General features: G+C 36.6%; 1 protein-coding gene across 6 annotated transcripts in view; it reads left to right on the top strand.

The window, feature by feature from the left end:
* megf11 (multiple EGF-like-domains 11) overlaps window positions 1-19,585 on the top strand; it is a 180,930-nt gene that overhangs the window by 155,060 nt on the left and 6,285 nt on the right. For 2 of the 6 annotated variants that reach the window (XM_038268939.1, XM_038268937.1), the window contains 9 exons: window positions 2,186-2,332; window positions 7,245-7,379; window positions 10,669-10,797; window positions 12,122-12,250; window positions 12,883-13,011; window positions 13,130-13,258; window positions 13,357-13,590; window positions 15,614-15,783; window positions 15,882-15,945. In XM_038268939.1, the coding sequence (XP_038124867.1) occupies window positions 2,186-2,332; window positions 7,245-7,379; window positions 10,669-10,797; window positions 12,122-12,250; window positions 12,883-13,011; window positions 13,130-13,258; window positions 13,357-13,590; window positions 15,614-15,783; window positions 15,882-15,945 (1,266 nt within the window). Of the gene's footprint in view, window positions 1-2,185; window positions 2,333-7,244; window positions 7,380-10,668; window positions 10,798-12,121; window positions 12,251-12,882; window positions 13,012-13,129; window positions 13,259-13,353; window positions 13,591-15,613; window positions 15,784-15,881; window positions 15,946-19,585 lie in introns of all 6 variants that reach the window. The other 4 variants (XM_038268938.1, XM_038268936.1, XM_038268941.1 and 1 more) reach the window with 2 other exon arrangements.

The following is a 19,585-nucleotide window of genomic DNA, read 5'->3' as shown; positions in this document are numbered from 1 at the left end:
CTAGTGAAATGTAAAATAGCACCTTTGCCTTTACTTAGAAATAATAGTGATGAAAAATGTTCATGGCACTTGAACTTGCAAGTTACCAGTGGGACTTTTTTGTTTTAAAAGTCACCTTAACAAATGAAAATGAGTCCAAAATTATGTATTTTCTTTCTATGTTTTTTCTATTTTCTATTTTTTTTCTATTTTTTCTATTAGCAAGCTGTTATGTATAGGTTTCATTATTAATAAACAGCATCAAATATTTAAGCATATGTTCAACCGCCTTATGGTTAAACATAGTAAATGCAGCATCATGCTGTGGGACATTTTTCTTCAGCAGGTCAGCATTGACGAAAATGTGGATAAATAGAGAACGATGCAGGAAGATGTGTTAGAGGCCACTGAGCTTAACCTTTCAGGAAATTAACCCCAACCTTTCAGCTACAGCAACGATGCAATTTGGTTAACAAAAGAATCATTATGTTAGACTGATGCATTCAGAGTACAGATATATATCTAATTAGCAAGACTTATTATAGTTGCTTTCAAACTAATCAGAAATTTTGGAAGTTTTATTCAGAGAGCCAGAAAAACCTTTTTCTTTGAATGGGAAAAAGACATAGTCTTAAAGTTTCCATCCATCCATTTTCCGTCACGCTTATCCCAAAGCGGGCTAACGAGGGGTGCTGGTACCTATCTCCAGCTGTCTACAGACAGGATGCCAGTCCATCGCAGGGCACTTAAAGATTCCAGTTGGAATAAAAAAGTATTTAGAAAGCTAGATTATTTTTAAAATAAACCAAAAAAATAAATAAATTAAACTGAGTATCATTTTCAATCAACTCCACAACGGTGTAAAAACTTGTTTTGGTCATGAAATAAAGTTTTACCAAAGTACATTAAAGTTTGTTGTTGGAATGCAACAACATATTTAACATTTCAGAGGACATGAATAATTTTATAGGGTCCTGTTTACCACAGCAGGTAATAAGACGATGTTTGTATGTGCAGAAGAGGAAGACCTAAGAAAAATAAAAATTGAACAGTGGCACCTCTGACAATTTGCTGCAAAATACCTCAGTTCAAGTTTCCCTCACTCTCTTTCAGGCATGCAAAGCCCCTCTGTTTGTCACCATTACTCTGAGAAAAGCAGCGCTCTGTCTGCATTCATTTTCCCACAGTGAGAGCAGTCACAGTTTTTTATTCTGGCTGGCCCAGAATAACACATGCCTTGCTTTCCTTTTGATGTCCACAGCTCTGCTCATGTCTAAATCACCCACCTCATCCCATCAGCGCTAACATTTCCTCTCCTTTTACTCCTCCATGCCTGCCCTAAAGTGCCGTGGTTACTGTATAACATGGCTCCCAAGAGTTTAGTCCAGGTTTAATTCAAAGGTTGTGCACCGAGGCCGCTTTAATGGCTACACCTTCCTCTGATATTCTTATTCAAAGGAAATTTCAAATGAGACTCGAACATGACTGTTTGAGAGTTTGGGTATGTCTGTGTGAGCGCGTGCAGCTGCGCTTACATAAAGTATATTACTCTTTAAGAAGCTACATGTCTGTATGTAGCACAGTGCGTGCAACTTTTTCTCCTTTCATCTCACTTTTCTAAGAGGCTGAGAGAAAAGGCGCTGCTGCTCTGATGGATGTGCTAATGCATTCATGTGCACACCGAGTACCCTGTGTGGATGCCGTGTGTTTTTTTTTTTTTGCTTTTTTGGGGGGTTGGAGCCGCACCAAACACACTGTGACACTTCCAGTCTGTGCTCTTGTAGCCTGAGTACCTCCCTTCAGCTCTGTACACAACCCCAGCTTTGCTGAAAGAGAATGAGAGACAAGCTGGGGCTCTCTGGAGGGCCAACCCTGTTAATCAACACAGTGCACTGGCAAGGAGCCCTAGTCAGATCAAATATAAAATACATTTGGAAAGGAGAAATGGAGTGTAAGAGATGGGCTTGGTTTGAAGAAAGATACATACACATCAAACTGGATGCTTTATTCAGTAGTTAAATCATTTGAGGATCCATGGTGATTAAATAACCCTGCATATATCTGTTAATATTGGGCATTGTGAATGCTGTCCCTGTTAACGATGTGTTTTTACAGATGGCTATTTAGAATGTTGCGGCAAACCAGTTTTTTTTTTTTTGTCTTACTTTGCATTAGCTGAATATTCGTTTTGTTAATGTGCCCGCAGGAATCCACTGTGATAATGTGTGCCCACAAGGCTTCTGGGGACCCAACTGTTCAGTCAGCTGTTCCTGTCAGAACGGAGGGTCCTGCTCTCCTGAGGACGGTTCATGTGTGTGTGCACCTGGATACAGAGGGACCTCCTGCAAAAGAAGTGAGCCTTCTCTTTTCTTTAAAAAAAAAAAAGCAATGTCTGTTGATCCAAGACTTTGAGCGATAACCGGCTGACGCTGAGAGCTGCGGTGGTAACAAACTCCATCACAGTGCTGACCTTGTTTTGATCTTTGAAGAATTGTTAAAGGTTGAGCCAGCTGAGGAGAGGCACTCAGCTGTCGGTCAGAGCGGCTTGAGTGTAAATCCTTCATCACAGCTATCACTTAATCACAGTGTCTTTTCCCCTTTGGCATTCCTCAGACACACGCACACACATGTAAACAGGAGCACGCCCCTCATACTCCTACACTGTCCTTAACAACCAGCTCACAGTGGGAGACTCGGTCCTTGCCTGAGGCTCATCAGTGGGCATGCTCACTGGGAGCGCCAGCTCTGGTCTCTGGAGGGAGAAAAAAAAGGGGTTCTGTCTCTCTTAAGGTGCTCTCATGTGAGGAGCTCACTGATTGGGAGAGAAATTCACAACCACAAACCTGTAAACATCAATTTGAGGAGAAAATAAGAGAGAATCTTAAACGAGCTGCATATGTTGTTCTGTGCGAGCATGTGTTTGCCCCTCGAGCGAAATAATCACTCAGACAAATTCAATATTTACACAAGTAATTTACTCATCAGGTAAAAAGATTACAACTCGCAATCTGTGTGTGTGTTTGCATGTGGAAGGTTGTTAATTTAGTTTGAGACATCACATGCCTCTCCTGAGCTTGGTAATATGGATTTCCCCTAATGCCTGACATACTTAAACAATTAACACCTACTGGCTCATCATTACATTACATTACTCTAACTTCTTTATCAGTTTTTATAAAAGGTCTCTATTTAGCTAACAACTGATTGTCTTTGCAGAATATCTATGCTGGAGGAAAAATTTCTCCAGATCACTATAAAAGGAACAAAAAGTATTCCTACCTATTGAGCATGTTAAAAATTCTCTATGCAAAACTTTTACATATTTAGAAATGCAAGGAAAATTATATATAGGCATTTATTTTCTTTACAAATAGAAATCTGAGAATCTCTTTTAGCTTTCTTAACTCAGAATAAGATCTGATGCAAAATGTTGCCTTCAGCAGTTAAGTCAGGGATAAAGTTGTGCAGAAGTTTTTGATTGTGATTTATTTCAGGCAGTTCAAAAGACAACAAACCTCACTAGAACAGCAAAGCAGATGCAAATTATCAACTAAGCATAGACAAACAAATCCTCAAGACAACCTGTCTGGGTTTTGTGCATGCTTCCATTATCCGAAAAGGAACGGCGTTAACATGTAAAATCTGCCCCCCTCCTTTTTAACTATTATCTTATTCTTATTATTAATTATTTGACTATCTAATTAAATAAATAACAAATAAGCAAATAGAAAACAAATAAAACCACCAATGAGTAACATTGCAAAATAAGTGGAATAATACAGCAAAAGAAATACCTAATTAGCCATCAATCTCATATTTCCTTATTAATATTTAAGCCCTGCTCTCATCCCTATATATGTCAAAAACCATTCGTTTGTATCTTATTTGCAACCATTTTACGTTTGCACACTGCTTCAGGTCTGCATTTAAACTATTCCGTAGCTCAGTGGTTCCAAACCCTCTTTAGCAGCACACCTCCTTCTGTGTCCTAACCGAGTTGGCGCTCCACCAATCCCCCACACCTTCAAATAAAAACAAAGAAACAAAATGCTTTTTAGAGAAGAAAGCTTATTAAAAAAGCAGAATAGTTAATCATGCTCAAATAATCATAAAAAAACATGATAAAAAAATTACAGTTAAAATAACAAAACCCTGTCAGAATAATGCATGTTATGGAGATCATAACAGTAATAAAGTTAGACACAAACTCCATAACAAGAACCTGAGGATTTTCAGGTGCAGTGAGATAAAAGAATTAAACGGTCCCAGAGATCGGTCAGACCTCCACAGAAAACATTAGAAGTCTGTAAAGGTGGATTCATGGACTTAACTCCGATAATCTACCTTTGTGTGTTCTCACTTTCTTTATTTCATGTATCTGATTCTTAATCTAAATCTGACAAACAATTTATACTGCAAAAAATAAACCCTAATATGTTTAGTTTGATAACTGTCCGATGATGAGAGAGAAGTTGTATAGGGAGGCAAAAATTAACAATAACAGAGAGTGGGTGCCGACCTTGACAAAACTGTTATCAATCAGATAAATACAAAATAGTTTTCTTATTGTTTCACAGCAGTTATATTCAGTAGATAGACATGTTCATGGCAGCAAATCCCAGCTCCCTTCATCCTCCACCACTACAGGTTAAACATTTCCCTGTTCCTTTTTGAATGTGGACTTAAGCAGCATCTTTAAAATTGCACCTATGTGAATCACATTATCTTATTAAATTAGAGCTCTCTGTATTAGTCAAAAAATCGCATCTACCAGCTGCAGCAGTGAGGGCATGATGTTCACATGGTGTAGCCAGTTCAGAATCACAGCACCATGGACAGCGCTCTTCATTTAAAGCAGAGGCCACGAGCTAGCTGGTTATTACAATGCATGGAAGGATAACCTCCTCTATGAAGCATATCAAAATGAAGGGTAGAAAAATACTTCCCATTACTTTTAATTAAATACTTTTTTCCTGTGAATAAATATTTTTTTCATTAAAATAACAAATGGTAAATAGCCTGCTGGTGAAGATTCTCAGTCATCCTGGTCATAGTCCAACAAAGTTAAAAGAAAAAGAAAAAAAAAGCTAAAAAAAACAAACAAACTACTGGACTTTGTTTTCCAAGTTTGAAAATGTTTTGCTTCCCATCAAGGAAGCTTTTTAAATTCAGATTTTCTTGAGTAGCGTTAAATTCCAGGCTTATAGTGCGGCACAAACAAAAGCCTTGTTATGGCTCAGAAAACATGGAAATTGGACCAATAAAATCAAACAAACAAAACAGTCCTAAACACATAAGAGCTCCTTGCTCATGAATGTTTCCCCATCATACTATCAACAATCTGAAATCTGACTGAACATTTTGGAAAACACCTGAATGCAGTGAATATATCAAAGTGTTGCTAAACATTTATGTATATATATATATATATATATATATATATATATATATATATATATATATATATATATATATATATATATATATATATATATATATATATATATATATATATACACTAAATAAAGTCATCTTTCTGCTGCTTAAGGAGCATGATCAAACAATTTGTTTCTTATCAATTAAGAGATATTAACATCGATATAGGCTACCCTTACTTTTTTTTTCAAAAAGACAATCTGATGCCCACTGTGAGACTGACTCTATAAACAAGCACACACAGCAGGATTTGTAATGTTAATGTAATGGGCATCCAGTTAATTTTGTCATTATTAGGACCTTGGCTTTTATAAACAAAAGCATCTTACAGCAGGTAGTTTCTCTCATTGCACTTTAAACATTACAGTGGTGCTGAACAGCTGTAATGTTAGCTAACTCCTATCAACACAAAGAGTAACCTAAGTTAAAGTGCAGCAAAAGACAATCAATAGTAATTATAGTATAATGTTGATGTTAAGCACAAATTAAGCACTGTGCTACATATCCTGGTTAGAATTTTTTTTTTTTTGAAAGAACCCCATCTATAGTTTGCCTTAACTTATGCAACAAACACTAAGAAGAAGGTACTTTATGTTCTAAATGCAAAGTGCTATGTGTGGAGGAAAAATAACACCCTAAACACACGGTAAAGGCAGCATTATACTGTGGAGAAGGTTTTATCCAGTTCCCTACCACAACCCTCAATGGGGGACAAAAGCAACCATGGGAAAATGTTTTAGATAAAAGGATATTCAGGTGCTTAAATCGGCGTCCAAACTTCAGTCCAACTAAAAATCTGTGGACAGACTTGAAATTTGCTCTTCAGAAATACTCTCTATCTGATCTGACCAAGTTTGATCTTTTCTTACAAACAATAGATGAAAAACTTAGTCTCATTATCTGCAAAGCTAGTTGGTTGTTATTTGCTTAGAAAATAATGCAACAGAGCTATTCTGTAACCATAACAGTTAATATTGCAGCTTCAATGGAGTAATATTTTAAGAATGCACTTTATAATATTGCAAAAAAGCTTTTTTTATCATTAAAATTTCAAGAACTGGCTGCTGTAAAGGGTTTTCCTTTTTTTTATGTTTCTGTATTATATTTATAGATGTCTGATTGGATCTAAAACGTTTTCACTGCTTCTTTTAGTCCCGCTTTGAAATTGGACACTGTTCACTCTTTTCCAGACTGATATTGTGTGTACATGGTGTAAGTAAGTCAGTCTGGCTGGCCAGGTTACGGATTTATTCCCGAGGACCTTCAATTGATAACCGCAGCTAAGCCTGTTGTTTGAAATACTACCGAGATTTTTAAAGATCCTTTCTTTTCTACTTTACATACTATAAATACTTTTGCAATCCACTGTAATATTTAATCAGTCTCACCATCTACACCCTTTAACTACATTTTCAATTATTAGGACCTTTATATGTAATATTGGCAATATAGCCTTTTATTACACCATTGGATTTGTATTCATTGCAAACACAGGGTTGTTTATTATTTCCTGACATTTTTAGATCATAAAGCCGACTTCAACTCTTGACACAGAAAAAGATTTTTAACACTACTCTTAACTCCTACTTTTCTGTCTGAGGCAGCAGATAAAATGTCGGTGATTGCAATAATGACAGCCTTTACTGCTCTCACCCTCCCCTTCACACGCTCTCCTTGTCTCCTCTGCTTTTAATTCCTCCGGCGTTGATTTTTCTCTACTCCCTTGATCGCTCTTGTCATGCTGTGTCCAATAATTATATACCCCTTGTTCCATCAACATTGGTGACTGATTCCCCCTCTTCTCCCCTGCCACGCTCCGCTGGCTGCAGTCTGCTCTCCAGGGTTCTATGGGCACCGCTGCAGCCAAACGTGCCCGCAGTGTGTGCACAGCATCGGCCCATGCCATCACATTACCGGTCACTGTGAGTGCCTCTCTGGCTTTACGGGCTCCCTGTGCAACCAAGGCAAGTAGCTTCCTAAATCCTTTTCCTGCTGTTAAAGTTTTTTTTTTTTTTTTTTTGTTAAAAATTGTTTTACATGTGTACATTCAGAGATACTACTAAATTTGGAAGCATTTTGATTTAAAAAACCAGGAGTAATAAAAACAACTTTCTGCTTAACTGTATGACAATTTCAATAATTAGTCATACAGTTTCTATCTTATTTTGTTTTTTGTCTGCACCAACAACACCAAGTCAAATTCCTTGTAAGTGCAAACCTACTTGGCAATAAACTTGATTCTGATTCTGATAAAATGTATTTGTATTTTCAAGCAAGGAAGGCCTGCATACATTTAGCAGAACATCTATCTGATTTTGGAGCTGCATGTAAAATCTTTCATTAAAACACAAAGAGCAATCATGTGCTCATCAATTCTTTTTATAAAATTGAGTTTAACCATACTACTCTTTATTGTTTAGGTGAAGATCTCATTTTGCAAAAAGATTGTATTGTGATGTTTAATTTTATTTTGCTGCCATCTTTCACCTAAATGGATGTTTTAGTGAATCGTTAGACCACTGTTAGGGCTTTTTTTTTATTACAGATTCTCTATTTGGTCTGGAAAGGTATGGAAATGGTTTCACTATTTTTCCAGCTCTGAATAAGTGTAACAAAGAAGACATAACACAATGGAAAAATATTTGGACATTAGACTTTTCTATCAATTCAAGGTCTAAATGTCCTTCTTTCCATCTTTTTTTGTTCAACACTACCTTTTTTGACCTTCATGTTCTCTCTGTTTTTTGTTGTCTTTCCTTCTTTCTTTCTTTTTGCTCTTGCTGTCTTCGTATATTCTGATTTAATTACATGTGTCCTTTGTTATTCACTGATTTTCCACGTTATCCTCTCGCTTCTTTGCTCATCTCTTATCCTGTTTGTGTCCTTTGAACCTTCGAGTTTTTTCTTTCCACTTTTATTTTGTAGCATTATTCTTTCCTTCCTGTGTTGTCTGTCCCTCTCTTCTCTTCTTTTGTGTTCCTTCCTTCCTTCCTTCCTTCCTTCCTTCCTTCCTTCCTTCCTTCCTTCCTTCCTTCCTTCCTTCCTTCCTTCCTTCCTTCCTTCCTTCCTTCCTTCCTTCCTTCCTTCCTTCCTTCCTTCCTTCCTTCCTTCCTTTTGTTTCCTTCCCTCTTTTTTTTCCTGCTCCACCCTTCTACCACCTACCCTCTGCTCTTACCTTGTGTCCCACTTCCATTCTGATCTTGTGTCTTTTCTTTTAACCAGGGTTTTTGGTGTTTTATGGGTTACATGTAAACTCCTTACAAATTGAACTTTTTCACATTTCTCAATGTTAAAACCACAAGCTTTAAATTAGATTGTGTGATGGCTAACACAAAGTAGCATATTATTTTAAAGTTGATTAAGAATCATACAAATCATACAATAGCATTTCCCTTACTCTATTCGTTGCAAAACGGGGGCAGGGTCATAAGGCAGATTGTTCTGTAAAAGGTCTGGCCTAGTTGAAGAGATCAACAGATGAGAAAAATGTTGACAGGACATCCGTTTGCCATCACCTGCACAAATGCTGACTAATGGAAAAGTAGATATATCTATTATGAGCTAATCTAAGTTAATACAGATCCAAAAAAAAAAAAAAAGAATTGCAGCCACTTTACTCTGAGTGAAAGATACAAATAATAGGACTTAATTACTATTAAAGCCAGTGCTAGAAAAAATCTAAAAATTTAAATCTGTAAAAATATGACATTTTGTAATGAAAAAATGTACAAAACCTGTACAGGGCAATCCTGAAAAAAAAAAAGTTGGAAGCTGACAGATATTTGGAGCTGGGTCTGAAGTTCCCCTTCAGATGAAGAACAACCTGAAACATGCAAGATACTCAAGAATTATTTAGATCAAAGCATAGTTGCTTGCTAAAGTGGACTAGTCAAAGTCCAGGCCTAATTTCAATTGGAAAGCTGTAACAGAACTTGAGAATATATATTCATATGAATACAAAAGCATATAAAAAGTTTATGATCAATACAAATGCAATTTACTCTCTGAAGCATCTGATACAATACATTGCTCTTTTTTTGTCTCCCCTCAGTTCATCTTTTAATAAACAGTTTTGCATGCTTAAAATTAGCTTATGTTTGTGTACTCTATCTCTTCAGTGACTTTTCTTTGATAAATATATGAGATAAAACAAGCATGGGAAAAAAAATCTATACTGTTGCGCTACAGTCTTCTGATAATTTACCATTTTTTTTATAAATTACTAAAAGCCATGGAGGATTGTTTTGAATTCTCTTTCATGGTTTTATGCGGTAACTTATAAATAAAAGTTTAAAAGCTCAGCTAAAGGAAGAGAAGCGAGTAAAGATGAGAGCTACCCCTAATTTGTCATGGCTATAATTACTATTGAGCAGGCGTTGAGGGACGAGGGACGGAGGTGGCCCGCAACATGGTTGTGCTCCTCCTTATGTTAAGCCCCACTGGTGCCCTCACTTGTCCTTTGTCCAGCACGCATAGCCCCAGCCTAATGAAGCTCTCCTAGTGAGCTGAGGTTTGAAATCCCCCAAAAGCAGCATGAGGGAGTCAACCTCATGGCTTAATGACCACCTGCTTGAAGGAGCTTGGAAGAGCTCTCGGGAAGAGAGGGAAAGCCAGTTGAAATGCAATCATTAAAATCACACCACATGAAAATGAGTCCGACCCCGCTCTTCCCCAGCGAGCCACCTTATCAGATATTTCTAACACTGGGCTATTCTCTTTATACTAGAACTTTGATCTCTGGTGCTGCAGCTCCAAGATCCTGATGCTCAGATACACCTTGGTACAATTTGTCTCTTCTCATCCCACCTTTAAACACAGACAATAGAGATTTCCCTGAAAATGATATCTTTTATAGAATAGTGACAGAGTGCATTAAAATATTAATTTCGTAAAATATTTATACAGTGGTCTGTGTACACGGTCTATTTTAATTCTGAGGCGCATCACTCATTCCTCTCTAGTGGATAGAAATAGGACAGTTCTGCCACAGGAGGCAATGATTAACTCCTCCTTTTGTCTAAACAGATCATTTCACTTCATGTCCACTCAAATAGAACAATATCCTGCATTAGAGAAAATGTTCACCAAGCAGCCGTAGAGTCTTTGTTTTTCATACACCTGCTTTCAGTAAAACGCTGGGATTTAATGTCATCATGATGTTGATACGATACGTCAGGGTTCACATTAGGTTAGGCTGGCTTTATACGTGGATGTGTTTTGAATTTTGCATATTTTTTTTATTTTTTTTTGCAGTGTGTCCAAGCGGCAGGTACGGCAGGGCTTGTGCAGAGATCTGCCTCTGCACCAACAATGGCACCTGCAACCCCATAGACGGTTCCTGCCAGTGTTTCCCCGGTTGGACAGGACAGGACTGCTCTCAGGGTACAACTTAAATGTGACTCCCTTACATTTTAAATTTTTAAATTTTCCACATTTCTCTCGTTCCCATCGTCTATCTCCCTCTCTTATTTCGCCTCATACGTTTAAATTCATACACATTAGTCATCTTCATGACCCTACGCAGCCACAAGTAATGCCCTTGGCTCCAGATGATGTAAAACACATAGCTGGCTTAAATGGTTGTTGTAATACATTATGCTCTTTGATTAAGTACACCTCAGGCCAAAGATCATTAAGGCAACTTTGAGCCAGCACACCATGGGAAACAGATATGTATTGTGTGTGTTCATATGTGCTGTGGCGCTCAGAAATCTAGACACTCTTGATAAGGTGCCAAGATTTTGTAATTAAATAAAAAGAAAAATCATGATAAAACATTATAAAACTTGTTTTGTTCATAATTATATATTCATAATGTATAATCTGGGTTAAAACCATTCAAATGTACTTTGAAAAAAAGCACAGGAGAAGCAGCTGCAAATAACTGGTTACTTATACCTCTGCGTGCCTAAACTAAAACTTTGTAAAGCTACTTTTTCAAGTTAAAGCATTTAGTCCTTTTGATTTTACACCTGCCACCAATTACAGAGAAGCAGATGAAACTGAAGTAAAGACTAAATTATCTTCTATTCATGGCATTTTTTTATCTATGTATTTTAGCTAAATCCACACTGAATCAAAAGTACCTCATCATACAAATGTATTAGGTATTAAAGAAAATCTACAGTTAGTTGACATGGAGACAGTGTTGGCCAACAGTAACAATGTTAGACTAAAACTGATCTGCTGGCAGCATCAAGCAGATGCAGAAGTTTAACTAAAAAATGCAAGTTTTGTTCTACGATTTAGTTTTTACTTTACCTTATGTTTGGACAAAGGAGCAGAGTTTCAAGACCGAACCATTTTTTTTTAAGGTATTTGGACTTTGCCCAAATTTTCCAAATCTTATGAATAAAAACAGTGTATTGGCTCCTTTCAGTCAGCTGACTGGTAATGTGCAATGGAGGGCCAGCATTGCATTATTCTGGCCTCCATAATGTCAGCGGAAAATAAAGCTTCCTTCCCTGGAAGCTTATTAGAAGTACATTTAACTATGGAAACAGAATGAACCAAAAAATCTCATAATGAGCCCATACCTTTATAACATCTGGCTGTAAATGCGAGGTTTTCAAATGATACAGGGAAATGTATTTCACAAGTGTGTAGAGAGTGTCCCAACCTGCATGTGTTTGGTGCTTCATGCATGAATGTTTTAGGTCGACACAAACTCTGATCATGAGCTTGACTGTGTCTCTGACATCTGCAGCCTGTCCCTCTGGGCATTGGGGCCCTGATTGTCTCAACTCGTGTAATTGTCACAATGGAGCCCAGTGCAGTGCCTATGATGGGGAGTGCAGGTGCAGCCCTGGCTGGACTGGTCTCTACTGCACACAGCGTGAGTTTTTGCCTCACCCTTTCAAACTAGATCCACAGTGCCATCTACTGGCTTAATTGCAGTACATGACATGGAGGCATGTTTCACCAGTCTTGAGGCTAATGTTTAATGTGAACTTTCCATTTTCATTTTTTTTTTTTTTTTTTTTTAGAAAGAGCAACATCAAAACAAGATAATGGTCACTTCATCATTTTGCTCATAATACATTCCAGTCATTTACTCACTGATCGTGCAGCTCATCAGCCTCAGTCCTGTAATTTAAATACCATTATCCCGAACCCTAAGGGTTTGTTCAGAGTTGTTTGTAGAGTCAGGCTCATGCTATTGTGCATGATAAGGAGCATTGTTTTGACTGTTTTTCTTCTTGTCACACAATCTTAGCATTCCCAATGGTGTTGCTCCTTTTGTACAACAAAAACTTGCGTTCAGAACATAACTGGGTTTTCTGCTGAAACAGGAAGTCTTTCATTTCCATTTATTCACTCCCTTATTGAGTATGCTGAGGAGACATTGAATTGTATTGATTTCCCTGCTCCCCTGTGATATGACCTTGACTCTTTACATTGTGTTACACTCTCTTCTGCATTTTCCCTCCTACCCCATCCAAACATTACATACATCTTCATCCCCAGGCTGTCCTTCAGGGTTTTATGGAAAAGACTGCGCCGAAGTGTGCCGCTGCCAAAACGGTGCAGACTGCGACCACATCACAGGCCAGTGTGTTTGCCGAACCGGCTTCATTGGGACGGGCTGCGAGCAGAGTTGAGTGGACCCAGCACATTTTATCTCTGTGCAAAATTACCCTGTGGATGTGTTTGGCTCCTGTTCACTAAGTGCTTTAATTTGATAAATGCAGTAATGTACTATTCTGTCATGCAGAGTGTCCTGCTGGTACATTTGGATATGGCTGCCAACTGCTGTGCGAGTGCCTGAACAATGCTACCTGTGACTATGTGACTGGAACATGCTACTGTAGCCCTGGATATAAAGGCATCCGCTGTGATCAAGGTGGATGAGCTGTTGGAGATGTTGCACTGTGTTAATGATAAACATTTACTAGTGCATATGGTTTAGGTCACTCACTGTCTTTGTTTTCTATGTAGCAGCTCTGATGATGGAAGAGCTAAACCCATACACCAAAATTAGCCCCGCTCGTGGTTCAGAGCGCCAGTCTGCAGGGGCTGTCATGGGCATCATCTTTCTCCTCCTCATCCTCATGGCCATGCTTAGTGTGTTTGTATGGTACAGACAGAGACAAAGGGACAAGGGCCAGGAGATCCAACCCAGTGTGTCCTACTCACAGGCAATGCACATTAACAACACTGACTACTCTCTTTCTGGTAAGAGACTTTCCGTATATGAATAACTGCTTGTATTATTTACAACACCAAGCAAGATGCATACATAAATATAGAACCTCGCAAAATATAAACTTTGCTACTTCTCATACTTTTTTTTTCAAGAAACAATAATACATTTTGTTACATTTTATTGGGATTGAATGTGATAAAACAGCAAAAATAATAAATAAATTTGAATTGGAAAGTAGATAATACAAATCTTAAAAAAAAATTTGCAAGTAGAAATATAAAAAGTGGGACATATGCTTGTATTTTGCCCCTTTTACTCTGTTACCAAAAAAATAAATAAAAATCTATTGCCACCAACCTTCAGAGGTTACCTTGAGACATCTGTTTTTCAATTGATCTCAGTAAAAGAACAAACAACATTGTGAAGAATGAGGAAGGCAGTAGATAGATTAGAGGGGGACCCAGGGAGAAGTTTAAAGCAGGGTTAGGTTATAAAAAAAATTCAAAAAATCATTATCTTTGGACCTCTCTCCGAACTTTGGTCAAACCATTGTCTGAATATTAAGAGTGTAGTGCAACTGTAAACCCACAGAGGTATGGCTGTCCACATTAAGTGACTATTGGCTGGCTCAGGTCAACATTAATCAGAGAATTGATCATAGCCAAGTGGGTCATGGTAAATCTGAATGAACAGACGAAGACAGAGGTCAGTCAACAGCTGAGGTGGGAGACTCTGATTACAGGACACTTATTAGTTAAGCACTTCAAAAATCCAAATTTTCTTAAGTGCAAAAAGAAAGAAATTGTTGAAAAAATATGTTTAAAATGTTCACAATCCACAAAAGAGACACAGCATAAATGTGGAAGAATGTGATCTAGTCGGGTGACAAAAATATTTGCCTACATGTGAAACTTATGCTTTAAAAAAATAAAACCTGCAAACAGCTAAAACATATTTGTGATGGGGTTGATTTTTGCCTCGCAATAGAAAAGAGTCCCCATTACAGGTGCTTGGCTCCAGGTACTCAGAGATTCACTTCCATACGAAAGCCCACATTCATATCTTCAGGTAACACAGAGTACATGTCATACTTAATAATACTACTTTAGCGATAGTTTCAAGGTGTTGCTTTATTGTATATCTCGTACCATGTCTTTCGGTTGTGCTGTTCTTTTTTCATCTCGTTACAGGTGATGAAGCAGACTGAAAATGTTTTGTCATTGTCTCCTTTCTATCTCCTCTTTCTTTCATCTTTTCTCTTTTTTTTCTTTTTTCCTTTTTCTTCTTCTGTTTTTCTGCTCTATTTACATTGCAGTGTCCATATAAACTGTAAAACTCCCTGCATAATTATAATAAAGCAATTTATATGCATGAAACAAGTGGAGCAGTATTACAATTGCCATACTGCTACACTTGTGAAAGTAAAATCTGTTGGGATTTTTTTTTGGTATCAAGACAATTATTCTTATTGCCACATCGCCAGACAAGACACTGTAAAGAAAAAACAAAAAGAAAAGAGTCCCCAAAAACACTGCCAGACCTGCGCAAGAGGTTAGACTTGGTCATCTTAAAAAATGGCCCACTGAAAGTTCATACCTAAATCCAATTAAAATTTTTTTTTGCAAGGGTTGAAATTCAGCTGCTCTGTATCCGATCTGAGTGAGCGCGACCTTTTCCTGTAAGAAACAATGGTCTAACATTTTAGGCGCTAGATGTAGAAAGCTGGTAGAGACATACCTTCAAACACTCAGTAAAGCTTTTCTTCAAAATATTAATATAAGAGGGCTGAATACAAATTTAGGCCACACTTGTTAAATTTAGAGTTTCAAAAAATAAAAAAAATAAAGCAGATTGTTTTTTTTCCATTTAAGAAATATGAATTACTTTGTGTTTCTTTATCACGTATTATAATCCCAATAAAATAAATTAATGTTGTGGTTTTAATGTGATAAAATATTAAAGATTTTAAAAGTATGAATTCTTCTGCAAAATTCAGCATGAAAGTATTAGGGATCTAGATTTTTTTAAACATATCATCCTCTAAACATTTAGAGTGTGGCAGTACTGTTGCGATGAGGACCAGCGCCTCAGAGATTGGTCCGAACCAGAACAACACCAGCAGCTCTGGCCAATGCTTCTCCAACCCCAGTTACCCAACTGTAGCTCAGTGCAATGTGGTCTCAACAATTTCAAGCAACCTGGATGGGACCCTGACACTCAAAGTAAGAACCTTCCAAATGCATTACGGCCATTATTTTTATTTGACCTGATGCTATGTTGTAGACATGAGGCGTTTTTATATATTATGTTCTTTTCGCAGTCAAGTACCCTGAAGAGCCGAAACCCCTCAGAATGGAGAACCTTCTGCAACCTTAATGACATAGGTCAGTCATTCTCTCACTGCTTATGTCACACCACATAGAGGCTGAATTTGGATTTAGGAGCAATAAATGAGCAAAACTGTCGAATCAAGGGCAAAGACGTGTGTGTCATTAAAGCAGACCTCTCAGTGGCGGAAGCCTGCTGTGAATGAAGATGAGCCAGGGGTCTCTTGTTAAACATAACATTTGCTCTGATTTGGATAAGATATGCGGGTAGGACAGAGGGAGAACGGGAGTGGAGATGAATAAGGGTCACCATGAGCTCATTAGTCCTCCTTTACTTCCCCCAGTGACAATGATGGCTTACATTGGGTCAAACACTACACACTTAGGATATTAATTATAGAGAATCCTAAAGAAAAGTGTGAGCATTTTTATTCAGGATAATAGTATTTTATTAATGGCTCAGAAGAACACCTTAAGATGTAGTTGGAAAGATGAGGAAGTGTTTATATGTCAACATTTGAAATTCAATTGAAGTAAGAGTAGCACTTCTTCAGTGTGTTTTCCTTTTCAAGAAAAATATTAAAAAAAAAACAGTGCTTCAAAAACAAAATTACTTGAGAAAGAGTAAAAAATAATCTGTTAAAAACACTACTAACACTAGTTGATAACCAATCTGAATGGAATCATTAAAAAAACAAAATATGCAGACAGACAAAATGATGTCAAAGTATGTGTAAATTCCAATATTTTAAAGATATTAGACCAAAATAAACATTAGAAATGATGATGATGATCATCATTTTTATTTTACAGAGAGAATGTATGCAATATTTAATACATTTTAACACAGGAAAGAAGCACTTCAACAGTTAATAGCAAGAAATGCTCATTTCCATCTGTAGTTATTAGGCAGGTTAATGCTAACTAAATAAAGATTTATTAAAAAAGTGGTGGTCAGTATGAAAAACTATTACAGATATCACTGCATGCATATAAGTTATTTTTCACATATTTCTAAAGCAAATCAAAACACTTCAAACATAACTACACACTAAAAACCTTGTCTTCACTCAAACAGACTTATTATTTCTAAGCTGTTTCGATAATGCCCATTTTCTGCATGATGTTCAAATCTTTTTTAAATAGAATGGAATAGAATACAATACAATAGAAAATCCCTTTATTGTCCCACAATGGGGAAATTGTTGAGTAACAGCAGCAAAAGGTTATAGCAGAATTGGTCACACAAATTGGACCTTTAAAGGTGTATAAAATAACAGATTAAACAACAGATGTAAGAAAATAAACAAATAAGTATTGCACTGTACAGTGTTTTTACAATATATATGCTCTGTAACTGGAGAGTAAATCAATAAACAGCTGTGGACATTTTTACAGTAATGGATATGTGATGAATAGCAGCAACATCCAATCTGCAAAATGACAGCAGCATGTTATTTAATTGACTAAGGCAGTAACTGTGGAAAAATCTGGACTGTGACTTTTACAATGATAGTGACAATATATACTGTATATATTTACTCTACTCCAAATTGCACAGCTGACAGAGACAATTTTAGATTATATTAAAATGATAAAGCTTTACAACAACAACAAAAATCTCATAAATTGTGTAGTTGTGTCTGTCTGGTGTATTTCTAGTTAAAACATGTCTTATCTCATCGTCATTTATTTAACCATCTTAGGGTGGGTAGCATAGCCAGATATTGTATTAAAGAAAGATTTGTGTAACTGCAAAATAATAATACTGAGTAAATTGAACTAGCCTACTGTACAAGCCACATCAGTCTGCATCTAGAAACGAAATAGCAGTTAAGTCAGTACTTCTGTTGTAGAAGTTTAATGAACAGAAATACATTTGCTAACAAGTACTTCAGGTATTTGAACATGGCAAAAGTATGCTATTGAGCCTATTTATTCAAGGAATACATTGATTTAGTGTTTGATTTTTATAACATCATATTGGTTACATTTTGACTAATGTCATAAGACAGTATAAGTAAACAAAGATGTGTTTAACCTTTTAGTCAATGTATCAACATTTTTCAAACAAAATAATTTGGTAACAGGGTAACTGTTGATCTTGGTTAGAATTAATTTGCTATTTTGGGTTGTCACAATTATAACATCCTTCCGGGTTGCTTTACCCTCTTATCTGTCAGGGTCATGGTGGGTTGGTGCCTTCCTCCATCAGTCTTTGGGAGAGGGCACACTCTAGATATGTTACTAGACTAGAATATAAAATCCCTTTATTGTCATAAAAATATATACATATATATTGCTTTTGCTGAAACACCACAATTTCCCCATTGTGTATATATATATATATATATATATATATATATATATATATATATATATATATATATATATATATATATATATATATATATATATATATATATACAATAGGGAAATTGTGGTGTTTCAGCAAAAGCATCACAGCAAAAGTGGTCACACAAATGTAGACCTTAAAAAGTGTATAAAAATAACAAAATAAGTGGCAGAGTTAAAAAAGAAAGCAAATAAAATACTGTACTCTGCAGTGTTTTTACAAATATAAATACTGTGCATCTGAAAAATACATAATCAAAATACCGCTGTGGACATTTTTACAGTAGTGGATATGTGAAAATAGCAGCAATAATAGAGATGTGAAAAAAGACAGCAGCATGTTATTTAAGTGACTAAGACAGAAACTGTACTAAACATTTTAAACTAGATATGGATACAGAGGAAAATAACTGTTGATTAGATCAAATGGACTATACGGGGATGCATGTTTTGAAGCATGCAGGCCCTATTTAAAGGAAATGAATCTACATACTGACTGGAAACTGTTTCATTACAATGTTAAATAAATAACAAGATTGGCAGAGGTGGGTAGAGTACACAAAAATGTACTCAAGCAAGGATATCACGACTGTACTTCCAACAATTATGCTCAAGTAATGAATAGTCAACTAAGAAAGAGTAGAATTGTTTTGTAAAGAGCTTACTGGGTACTGAGTAAATGTTTGCTTATATCATCTGATTTCATATTTGAAATTGACCAAAAATATGTATATTTGTGCATATTTCAATATTTCTATTTCTAAAATAGAAATAGATATGAATAAAAATATAATGGAAAAATAACAAATTCAGGAAAAGGACATTTTGTTTTTAAAATCTAATGTTTTCAACATAACCCTATTAAAACCAATCCTTACAGTAGGGCGTGTATATACTAGGGGGTGGAATGGTTCACAAAATCCACGGTTCGGTTCGGTTCTCGTTTTCGTGGTCACGGTTTTCAGTTCGGTTCGGTATATGTTTATTGTTAGACCGAAAAATAAAAAAAATTAATACAAATTAATGTTTTTTTTTTTTTTTATGAAATTAATGAAAAAAATTATTTAATTGTAATTATTTTTAATGTTTCGCGGAAACCATGGATCATTTCCGCATGTTCTTCTGCTTTGAATTTAATAATCTCGCGCATGCCCTCTACGATCTCCAAGGAACTCAGATCGGAGCGGTCGGGAGCCACAGCAGAGGCTGTAGGCTTTGCTTTGTGCAGGCGGTCTGGAGCGCAGCGGGGAGGAGCGGAGCGGAGCGCTGATGGAGTGTGGGATTTCGGGGTTAGCATGACATGTTGGTCATGTTGCCGTTAGCATAAACAAAACGTGTTGCA

The sequence above is a fragment of the Cyprinodon tularosa genome, unplaced genomic scaffold (genome assembly GCF_016077235.1).
Source record: "Cyprinodon tularosa strain WSP-4 unplaced genomic scaffold, ASM1607723v1 ctg71, whole genome shotgun sequence".
In the NCBI taxonomy this organism is placed as follows: Eukaryota; Metazoa; Chordata; class Actinopteri; order Cyprinodontiformes; family Cyprinodontidae; genus Cyprinodon; species Cyprinodon tularosa.
The sequence above is the reverse complement of the archived record's forward strand: the minus strand, read 5'-3'. Positions and strand labels throughout refer to the sequence as shown.